Below are 12,071 nucleotides of genomic sequence, written 5' to 3'. Positions count from 1 at the left end.
AAACCTACTGTGTATTTACTTGGGAAAAGTTATCTGATAGAGAGAAGGAAAAAAACATGACCTTTAAATGGGGGTTAGCACTGATTTTTTTAATGGTAGCTAAAACACACATTAACTGGTAACATAACCAAAACACAGTGAAAGGCTCTCTGATTTCTTCCAGTGAGAAATTCTGAATAGGCAAGTTTTCTGGATAGTTGATTCTTAAACTTGTGTAAGTTCTTGCATTTTAAAATTGTATTGAGGGATTTATTTAAAAATATATGAACAGGTAAAGCAATAATAAGCTAATAAACAGTTAATAATATGACACATTTTAATCCATTTGAGAAGCTAGTAGACAGGTGGAGTCCAGTTGAGGCTACACCAGGGGAGTTAGGGCTCATTGTTTGGACAGTGGCTTTCGACCTTCACCCTCCTTCTCCCCCCACTCCAACAAAGAACTTTCTGCATAAGGAGTTCACCTCCTTCAGGCCTCAGAATGTACAGGTAAGCCATGGCCAGGGCAGGCCAAAGAAGAGATTTTCAATAATAACATTCAATGCAAAGTTTGACAGTTTTATTGGAAAACAAGTACAGTCTATTGATCAATGATGTATGCTGTACATGAATCTGGTGTTTTAATATATAAAAAACATTCGGCAACTGCCACAGAATTATACAAACAAATTAAAAAAAAAAACAAAAACCTTCATCGTTAACCAGTACAAACATCATTTATCAAAAATGTTATTTGAAAAAATGGCTCAATACCTTTTCTTTTATTGCAAATAAAATAAAAAGAAAGGCAGGAATGGGGAAGTATAAATTCTGCTAAGCCAGTTTTAACAACTGGCAATTAAATACTTCGCTGCATTTGCAAACTCTTCCTCAATACTCAGGCTGACTAAAAAAAAAAAACAACAAACCATCAGAAAGTGCAATAAAATCTTACCAATGGGGAAGGCATTTTAAAAGGTTTTTTTGGTGTGGAGGGAAAGACATAAGTCAAAGGAAGTCTATAGGAAACTAGGAATGTGGCTCCCCTGCACCCCAGCCACAATGCAGACCTTGGAAGTTATGGGATTGACATTGCACTTTTCTGCTCCTGATACCCCTTCACCGAGGCTTATCTGTTGATTCCTGCTCCTCCTTAAATTCTTGGTTGTCAACCTCTCTCCACTTTCTGGCCAATTTTTTGCGATAATTCTAAGTTTCCAAATTGGCTTGCTTGCTTTCTTGGCACTGTGCATGCTGATATATTTTCTAGATGACAGACTAAAATCATCAACAAAATTAGCAATTTAAAGCACCCAATAGACCTTTCAGGATGTGACACCCCCACCTCACCCCCATGGACTTCTGGCTGCCATCTATGTATGTTGCCAAATTAAAAGGAGGCCCTCTCTTTCAGAATGGCGGCTCTACACGGCACTGTCACTCAATGCCCGGGAGACAGTACATGGAAAGGGAAGAGTCAGTATTAAATTCTGTGCATTGGTGTCTAGCTCTGACAACTTTGGGGGAAAAATATTATTCCAAATAAAAATGTGTGTCCACCCATAATGTTAGATATTAAAAATATAAAAACCAGGAGGCCTGTCCATGTTCATACAATTTTTAAAACTGTTCATGTGTCCTGCACAAGAGGCACATAAACTTAGCTTTGTAGTTTTCCGGGGTTTCTCTAATCATTCTGAAGACTCCCATCAAATTTTTTAAAGAAAATTTGTGTACCAAAAAAACGCAATTCTCTTTCATTTTTAGTTGACTGAGAAATATTTAACTTTAGAGGAAGAATATGTGAAGGTAGAAAAGTTTTCCATAAAATCTAAACATCACTCCTGTAAATTCCAACACTGAAAAGTTTAGAATTGGCTTTCTTAAACAAAAGCATTCCTAGACTAAGTTGCCTCCCAGAAAACTGTCATTTCTTCTCACAAAAGTGCCCGGGTGGGTGGGAGCGAGGGGGAGAGTAATTGACCTGATGTCAAGTATTCAGAGCACTGCACTAGAAACCAGAAATGGAAGTTCAAGTCCTCGGTCCAATAGAACTTAAGAGTGTGATTTTTAAAAAAATAGGTCACTTCCTCTCTGTAGAAAATTAGAATAATTGCAAAAATTAAATAAGATAATCTGATAACACTTTTAAACAATAAAGCACTATACAAATCTGTGTCATATGTGCAAAGTACTCGTGGAAGGCAGAGAGGGACAGGGAGATGCAGCCACAGCCTTCTACTCCAAGAGCACAGACTCTGATGGGGAGAGGATAACCCTCCCCTAGAGTGGTCACCAGCAGTCAGTGCCATTGACCCATGGGGCAGAGAGAGGGTCTGAGAGTAAGCTCTTAGGCAAAGTCTCTCGGGGACTATGAACTTGGGGTAAATGCTGAATGTCAGTCGAGTTCTGGTCAGCTGGAGAAAATTTAAGAAGGCACTCTAGTCGGAGGAGGCAGGGGTGGGGCAAGGATTGAAGAGTGGGTCAGGTGCCCAGACCTCGAGGCTGACCCAGGAGTTCACGCAGCAGGACCGGTGAGGGAAGGCTGGGGACAGTTCAGAGAGCGTGGGGTGGGATGACAAGCTGGCAGGAGACCTGGGGCTTTAGCTCCTGAACTGGAGGAGCCCCTTAGAGGCGTTCCAGCAGGAGCAGGGTGAGAGGAGGGCAGCATCTTAGAAAGGACGGGTCGTCTATGGGCTGTGCATGGGACAGCACGGGGAGGAGGCCACTGGGAAGCTGTCCTTCCAAAGAAGCAACAAGCCCAGTGCAGAAGAATAAGGAAGAACTGGATGGCCATGCCAGAGAGGAAAACATTCAGAGGTCGATCAATCCCTGCTCCTGTTGCTTTTTCAAATTCTCTCTCTCCTGTGGAAAGCTAAGATGATTTTTCAAAACCTTGGAATCCTGGAGAATCCCTTTGTTCATTGAAATGACAGTTTTCAAGGTCTATAAAGTAAATTTCAATCTTTGGAAATTGCAGGCGGTGGATGTGTATGGAAAATGCAACCAAATGGAAAGTTCTCCAAGAATACATCTATCTTTCTTTGTGAGATGTCAGTCTCACTTCACCTGCAGCCCAACCTTACAGAGTCCCCAGACAGGGCCACAGCCCTGCCTTTGGGCTGTGGGCCACTTCACAAAACCATCTATGGATGGTGACCATTTCCTGCATGTTGTTTCCTCTAGTTTGCTGTCTCTGTGCCTTTCCTCAGCAGTTAAACATTCAGAGAGGGCATTTGTTGCCTTTCTTAAGGACTTCCCAAGTCCTCTTCTCTGAAGTACCCTGGCCTGCTATTTTCACCATGTCCTTCTCCCTGAACAATCTGATTCCAGGTGACCCCAGGGATAACGGACTATACAGGTACATTGTACAACTGCACCAATGAGCAGGAGGCACAGCCCAGCCTGTGATACAATGAAACAGGACCACCCACAGAGCTCTTGGCAGGCTTCTCCACACTACCCAAGAGGCAGGTGAACCTCTCTCTGCAGCTTCTCCATAGAGTTCGGCCTAGTGGCCAGAGGCAGTAACTGGTGTTTGGCTGAAGACAACCGGTGCTGGGCCGGCATGTGGTACCTGACTTTCTTCCAGAACCTTGTCTTTGCAGACTGTGGTCCTTCTGTCAAGTCCCCTGACCAGCGGATGACTCCATGCTTCTGCTTAATGAATTTAATGGATTCTGGCATCTTCTCATAGTCTTGGATTTTCTCCAGCTCCAGCAGGACAACTTTAATTCCATCCTGAATAAGAGCATTGTACATCGCTATTTGCTCTTCAGATGAACTATTCAGCCAGCCAAAGCTTGATGTTTCTCTGACTAAAATAATAATCAGTCTTCTGCTTTTCTTTACGTTTTCATTAATAACCTCCACAATGTCTGAAAAACATGAAGCAAATCATAGTAAGTAAAATATCAATTTATAATCATTCTCTCGAGAACCAAAACCTCACAAGTTTCTTCTAATCTGTCCCCTAATGCTTCCTTTTTGCCTTGCGCTTAAGATTAAAGGAGTTTCCCATTTTACAGAACAACTCAAAAGCAGGCCCTCAAAAACTGAAAATTTAATTTAAAACTCATAAAACTTCCGGTTAGAATTTGAAAAACTTCTTGTTAAATCATTTGATCTACATTATTCCTATTTTATTATATCAGTTGTAAACTACTAACTAGCCATTAAGTTTCTCAAAACTAAGTAAAAATCACTTAATTATTGCTCCAACAAAATATGAGAGAAGTGAATACTTTCCATTTAATAAATGTGAAAATTGCCATCAAATAGCACTGAAAAGGTTTTTAAATTGTCAAATATGTGCACCTATGCCATAGCCTTCTAGAAAAATGAAACCCCAATGTTAGCAATTAGTTTTGTAACTATAAGCCTTTACTTTGTTCCATTACATACATACCTTCCCCAACATAGTCATCTCTTCCATGAATGAACAGCTTATAGCCACACTGTTTTTCCAAGACCTCAGGCAAGACTTTAAACACAAAAATATCTGAGTTAGAGGTGGACCCTTCCCCAAGGGTCTTTGGATACAGTATATATGCATCATAGGTCTTCCCATCTGAAGCTAAAGGAAAAATGTAATGTATTTAGAACCAAAAGGAAAAATAAAATATCACAAACATGCATTTCATAATGCATTATTAATCTTTTTTGGTACAACAGCATGATCGAAGCAGCATTACCAAAAGTAGTCCACCTTTTTAAAGTGTTCATCTCTTCCAAGGTTACTTATATATCACGCTTTGTTACAACATTGTTCTTATATGGTATGGTTTGGCCACCTCTCACACTCTCAGGATGGAATGATCCTTTTCTCCTTGTTCTCATTTTCTTCCCCAAATGTCTCAGCCCTGAATTCTATCCATTCTTCCTTTTATACATTATTGTGATATTAGTTTTTTTGCAAAACTTAAGCAAAAGAGAAAGAGAGAGCCTCCCTGATGCATGAAAATCTAGTCATTTAGTTAAAGGCAGATCAGAGAGTGATCTATGTGCATCCTACTCAGCACAGAGCAAGTCCTCAACAATGGCTTCTGAATAACTGAATGTAAACAGATACTCTAAACCTCTGTTTATCTTACCAGTATGAATGAAAAAGAAGAAATTTAGAAAATAATGATATTCAGCCTAGTCAGTTATGAAACAATAATTATGTGTAAGAATAGCTGCTATTCTTGTATATGCCACCTTTCATTTTAAAATTTGAGTAAAAACCCCTTTAGTCATCTTCTACATCTAACTATCTCTTCCCCTCAACAAGAAAATATTGCATAGAACACAAAATTATACCTTTTTTGGGGAGAAAATCATAGCAGGAATCCCTGTACCAAAGCACAATGTCAATCTTGAAGATTTTATAGATGAAAACGGAGCACGTAATTATAACTGTTAACATAACAAATACCCCAATCACGTGCTTCTGGAAATCAGGGACTATATCAGAAAAGAGGAAAAAAACATTAGAACCAAAAAGAATTAAAAATTCAAGCATAGCAAATTGAACATTTTCATCCCAGAAAAACCATATTTGGGATTGGTCTACATTCAGACAGTATTAACTCATTCCTTATTCTCATTTAACAATCTAATGTACTAATGTACAAAGCAATCTAGTATGGACCACATAAAACTAAGGTACATTCCAATAAGTTTCCAGCTAAATAGCATAATACACAATAACACAGAAAAAATACTGAAGACATAAGATAGGGCATTCACAGTAAAACAAGTAAAAGTCAAAAATCACTCAAAAACTTACACGAGCTCCCTGAGGTAGGAGAGTCAATTAGGAAAAGCCAAAAGCTGAGGTGCAGATCCGAATCAAGATGGCGGAGGAGAAACACCGCCAGACAGAGTGTCTCTGCAGAAAAGACAGATTCTAGCAGAAATTAGAAGAAAGAAGCAAGAAGACGAGCATACATTGGATGAGGGTCGAAAGGAGGGGTACCTGAGACCACGGGAGACTCCACGGGAGGAGGTTGCAGAGGAGAACTGGAAGCAGAGACCTCCGGAGCAGCCTGGAGACCAGCGGCAAGGGTAGGTAGAGCGATTAACTCTCCCCTCCCTTGCATCTCGGACTGCTGGTGGGCTCCCCAGCGGGTGGAAAGACCTGCGGACACCAGCCCAGAGACGGCCACCGCCAGTGAGCGGTAAGCCTGTAGCGGAGCGGCACCAGGCTCCCAACTCCCACAGAGCACTTCCCCGTGCACAGACCCAAGCCCTGCGGCAGGCGCCACATTGCCTCATTCTCCCCTCCCCCGACCCTATCCGCAGCTGCCAAGAGAGACAATATAGCCACCAGCCGGAGGCAACTCCAAGGAATGGGACCTTCCCTTTTAGGGCCCTACAGCTGACTGAGGGGAACTCAGATGGTGAGCTCCCTACCTGACAGCCCTCCCAGGAGCTGCTGGCCCAGTGATCCCAGGAGAACGGGGCAGACCCTGAGGCTGAGAGACATAGACCCAGCTTGGGCTCCCAGTGAGTGAATTGAGATTGGCACTCCTCTCCCTGGTGGGGATATAGTTTGAACTCTGGGACCTAGAGGTCAGACCTGCAGACCAGATCCCATGCACCCAGGTCTCGCATTCCCCAGGACACACAAGGGATATATGCGAACAGCCTACTGAGGTGTGTGTGCCTTCAGAGGCAGATCAGCATCCTAGAGGGCAACTCTCCACCCAAAGGGAGGCCGTGAGCCCAGCCCAGGTGGCTTTCCTGCGCAGGGAACCTCCCAGCCGGCATCATAGCCAGGGGAGGCCTGGTGGCGTGAGGTTTGGCCCGCTGGCAAAGACCCAGGAATTGTTGCAGATTTGGAGAGGGTGGAAAGAAGCAAGGCCCGCTCCAGACTCCAGGTCTCAGACAGCCCCACCCCACACGCAGACTTTCTGACTGAGCCAGGCCATTCCAGCCCTTCCTTGGCAGCTTTTCCAGAAGCAGAAAACAGAACTTTGACCCCTGCTAACGGCACTGGTGGTGCCTGAGGGCAGGCTTACCCAACCCAGCTCTGCCCAGACTCACTCCCAGACCAGCCCTCACTGAGAGGGAGAAAAGGACACACCTCGAAGTCCCAGGGCCCCACCGACCACCTGAGGCACTAGAGTGCCTCTCTAGAGGAACAAGAGCTGATAACAGGACAAAAAACAACAGCGTAGCCTAATCCTCCAAGCAAGCACCACCTACTGACAAGGAGGACACCTCCCACACCCTCTTCACTACACCTACTGACTCATTATACAGGGAGTGGTCAAATCTCACCCACAGACACCACCTACTGGCTTAGAAACTAAACAAGGCATGTAAATACCCAAACGAAAACTGATCGACATGGGAAGAAATCAGAGAAGGAACACCGGACATATGAAGAACCAAACGGAAACCACACCCCCAAAGAGGAGCACCAGCCCTTTGGAAATGGACACCAACCAAAATCAGGCAACCAAAATGACAGAAGAGGAATTCTGAATGTGGATCATAAGAAAATTCAACGACCTGCAAGCACAACTCAATAACCAACACAAAGAAACCACAAAAAGCCTCCAGGACCTGGAATAAAAGTTCACTAAAGAAATAGACACAATGAAGAAAAGTTTAACTGAACTCCTGGAAATGAAGAATCAATTCAGGGAACTACAAAATTCAGTGGAAATCCTCAAGAATAGGGTAGATCAAACAGAAGAAAGAATCTCAGAGATTGAAGATAACACCTTCCAATTAAATAAATCAGTCACAGAGATAGAGCAGAGAAACAAGAGAAAAGAGCAAAGCCTACAAGACATGTGGGATTATGTGAAGAAACCTAGTGTGAGGGTCATAGGGTTGCCAGAAGGGGAAGAAGACAACACTAAAGGGTTGAACAAGTTATTTAAAGATATAATAGAGGAAAATTTCCCAGGCCTTGCTCAAAATCTTGATATACAAGTTCAAGAAGCTCAGAAGACCCCTGGGAGATTCAATGCAAACAAGAAGACGTCACGACATACAGTCATCAGATTGACCAAAATATCAACTAAAAAGGCCCTTCTAAGAGCTGTAAGATGAAAGAAGCAAGTAACATAAAAGGGAAAGCCAATTCGAATAACACCAGACTTCTCTACTGAAACTTTAAAAGCAAGGAGAGACTGGGGCCCCATTCTCACTCTTCTGAAAAAGAACAATGCCCAGCCTAGAATCTTATTCCCTGCAAAACTAAGTTTTGTATATGAAGGAGAAATCAAGACATTCTCAGATAAGCAAAGACTGAGGGAATTCACCAAGACAAGACCAGCCCTTCAAGAAGTACTCAAAACAGTGTTACCCATGGATTAGCACAATAAACACTCATGAATGTAAATCTACTCAAAGCTAAAGATCAAAGCCCAGACACTATAATGGCTCAAGAGAGAAAACAAAGCAACAAAGTTCAACCCAACATAATGAACAGAAATCTGCCCAACCTATCAGTTATCTCAATAAATGTGAATGGCTTGAACTCTCCACTCAAGAGACATAGGCTGGCCAAATGGATTAAAAAAAAAACACAAGCCATGTATCTGCTGTCTTCAGGAAACACATCTAACCTGCAAGGATGCAATTAGACTAAAGGTAAAGGGGTGGAGAACGATATTTCAAGCAAATGGAAGCCAAAAGAGAGCTGGCATGGTGGTGCTGATTACAGATAATTTAGTCTTTAAATCAACAAAAGTAATAAAAGACAAAGAAGGTCACTATATAATGGTGAAGGGTACAGTTCAACAAGAAGACATAACAATTCTAAATATATACACACCCAACCTTGGTGCACCCAGATTCATAAATCAAACTCTACTTGATCTAAACAAATGGATAAACAACAACACCATAATAGTTAGAGACTTTAACACCCCACTGACACCACAGAACAGATCATCCAAACAGATAATCAACAAAGAAATAATGGACTTAAACAGAACCCTAGAAAAAATGGGCCTTACTGACATCTATAGGACATTCTACCCCAAAACCATTGAATATACATTCTTCTCATCAGCTCGTGGGTCATTCTCCAAGATTGACTATATCCTAGGACACAAAGCACAACTCAAACAATTTTAAAAAATAGAAATTATACCACGTATCTTTTCAGACCACAATGGAATAAATGTAGAAATCAATCCTAACAGGAGTCCTCATTTCTACACAAAGTCCTGGAAACTAAACAACCTTCTGCTGAATGATCACTTCATAAACGAGGAAATCAAGATGGAAATCAAAAGATTCTTTGAACTAAATGACAAAGGTGACACAAGTTAACAAAACCTGTGGGACACAGCTAAAGCAGTCCTGAGAGGAAAGTTTATTTCCATAAATGCCTATATCCAAAAGTCGAAAAGATCACAATTAGACAACCTAATGAATCATCTCAAAGAGCTGGAAAAAGAAGAACAGACCAACCCCAAACCCAGCAGAAGAAGTCAAATCATTAAGATCAAAGCAGAACTAAATGAAATTGACAACAGGGAAACTATACAGAAGATTAATAAAACAAAAGTTTGGTTCTTTGAAAAAACAAACAAAATTGACACACCATTGGCTAGACTAATGAAAAGCAGAAAAGAAAAATCTCTAATAAGCTCCATCAGGAAAATAAAGGAGAAATTACAACTGATGCCACAGAGATCCAAGATCTAATATATGAATACTACAAAAACATCTATGCACACGAACTGGAAAATGTGGAGGAAATGGACAATTTCTTAGAAATACACAGCCTCCCTAGGCTCAACCAGGAAGAAATAGAATTCCTGAACAGACCAATATCAAGTGCTGAAATTGAAACCACAATAAAAAACCTTCCTAAAAAGAAAAGTCCTGGACCAGATAGTTTCACACCTGAATTTTACCACACCTACAAAGAAGAACTGGTGCCTATCCTGCAGAAATTATTCCACAACATCGAGAAGGATGGAATCCTCTCCTACACATTTTATGAAGCAAACATAACCCTGATACCAAAACCAGGAAAGGATGCAACAAAAAAGAAAACTACAGACCAATATCACTTATGAATATAGATGCAAAAATTCTCAACAAAATCCTAGCCAATGGAATCCAGGTGTTCGTCAAGAAAATAATTCATCACAACCAAGTGGGCTTCATCCCAGGGATTCAGGGATGGTTCAACATACGCAAATCTATAAATGTAATTCACCATTTAACAGGAACAAAAACAAAGACCATATGATCCTCTCAATAGATGCAGAGACAAGCATTTGACAAAATTCAACACCCTTTTATGATAAGAACGTTCAACATAATAGGCATAGATGGGGCTTAACTAAAAATGATACAAGCCATATATGACAAACCCACAGCCAATATCATACTGAATGGGGAAAAATTGAAAGCATTCCCACTTAGAACTGGAACAGGACAAGGTTGCCCACTATCTCCACTTCTGTTCAACATAGTGCTGGAAGTCCTCACTACAGCAGTCATACACAAGAGCAGAATTAAGGGCGTCCAATTGGGAGCAGAAGATATCAAACTCTCACTCTTCGCTGATGACATGATATTATACCTAGAAAACCCCAACGATTCAACCAAGAGACTCCTTGATTTAATAAATGAATTTGGTAAAGTCTCAGGATACAAAATCAACACACAGAAATCAGAGGCATTCATATATACCAACAACAGTAAAAGTGAGAACCAAATCAAAGACTCAATTCCCTTCAAAATAGCAACAAAGAAAATAAAGTACCTTGGAATATATTTAACTAAGGAGTTAAAAGATCTCTACAGGGAGAACTATGAAATACTGAAGAAGGAAATAGCAGAGGACGTAAACAGATGGAAGAATATACCATGCTCATGGGTTGGCAGAATCAATATTGTTAAAATGTTTATACTACCCAAAGTGACCTACAGAGTCAATGCACTCCCTATAAAAATACCATCATCATTTTTCACAGACATAGAAAAAATAATTTTATGCTTCGTATGAAACCAGAGAAGACCCCGTATAGCAAAATCAATCCTAGGCAACAAAAACAAAATAGGAGGTATCAATTTACCAGACTTCAAACAATACCACAAGGCTATAATCATTAAAACAGCTTTTTACTGGCACAAGAACAGGGACATTGACCAGTGGAACAGAACAGAGAGCCCAGATATAAAACCATCCTCATATAGCCAACTAATCTTCAACAAAGCTGACAAAAACATACACTGGGGAAAAGAATCCTTATTCAATAAATGGTGCTGGGAAAACTGGATAGCCACATGTAGAAGACTGAAACAAGACCCAGACCTTTCACCTCTCACAAAAATCAACTCACCTGGGTAACAGACTTGAACCTTAGGTGTGAAACTATTAGAATTCTAGAGGAAAATGTTGGAAATACTCTTCTAGACATTGGCCTAGGCAAAGAATTTATGAAGAAGACCCCAAAGGCAATCACAACAGCAACAAAAATAAACAAATGGGACCTAATTAAATTAAAAAGCTTCTGCACAGCCAAAGAAACTGTCAAGAGAGCAAACAGACAACCCACAGAATGGGAGAAAATTTTTGCAAGCTACACATCTGATAAAGGGCTGATAACTAGAATCTATTTAGAACTCAGGAAAATCAGCAAGAAAAAATCAAACAACCCTATCAAAAAATGGGCAAAGGACATGAACAGAAATTTCTCAAAAGAAGACGTAATAATGGCCAACAAGCATATGAAAAAATGTTCAACATCTCTAATCATCAGGGAAATGCAAATAATCAAAACCACAATGCGATATCACTTAACTCCAGTGAGAATGGCCTTTATCAAAAAGTCCCCAATCAACAAATGCTGGCATGGATGTGGAGAGAGAGGAACACTCCTGCACTGCTGGTGGGACTGCAAACTAGTTCAACCTCTGTGGAAAGCAATATGGAGATACCTCAAAGCGATACAAGTAGATCTACCATTTGATCCAGCAATTCCACTACTGAGCATCTACCCAAAAGATCAAAAGTCACTTTATAAAAAAGACACCTGCACTAGAATGTTTATAGCAGCACAATTCACAATTGCAAAGCTATGGAAACAACCCAAGTGCCCATCAATTCATGACTGGATTAATAA

General features: G+C 40.9%; 1 protein-coding gene across 8 annotated transcripts in view; it reads right to left on the bottom strand.

The window, feature by feature from the left end:
- Positions 1-62: 62 nt before the first annotated feature.
- IL1R1 (interleukin 1 receptor type 1) overlaps positions 63-12,071 on the bottom strand; it is an 87,448-nt gene continuing 75,439 nt past the window's right edge. For 7 of the 8 annotated variants that reach the window (XM_076001061.1, XM_076001058.1, XM_076001055.1 and 4 more), the window contains 4 exons: positions 5,939-6,100; positions 5,281-5,424; positions 4,388-4,555; positions 63-3,857 (listed from right to left, as the gene is read on the bottom strand). In XM_076001061.1, coding sequence (XP_075857176.1) covers positions 3,439-3,857; positions 4,388-4,555; positions 5,281-5,424; positions 5,939-6,100 — 893 coding nt within the window. In that variant the 3' untranslated portion in view covers positions 63-3,438. The remainder of the gene's footprint in view (positions 3,858-4,387; positions 4,556-5,280; positions 5,425-5,938; positions 6,101-12,071) is intronic. The other variant, XM_012740519.3, reaches the window with a different exon arrangement.

The sequence above is a fragment of the Microcebus murinus genome, chromosome 3 (assembly GCF_040939455.1).
Source record: "Microcebus murinus isolate Inina chromosome 3, M.murinus_Inina_mat1.0, whole genome shotgun sequence".
NCBI classification, from domain to species: Eukaryota; Metazoa; Chordata; class Mammalia; order Primates; family Cheirogaleidae; genus Microcebus; species Microcebus murinus.
Note: the sequence above shows the minus strand (reverse complement) of the source record. Positions and strands in the feature narration are given on the sequence as shown.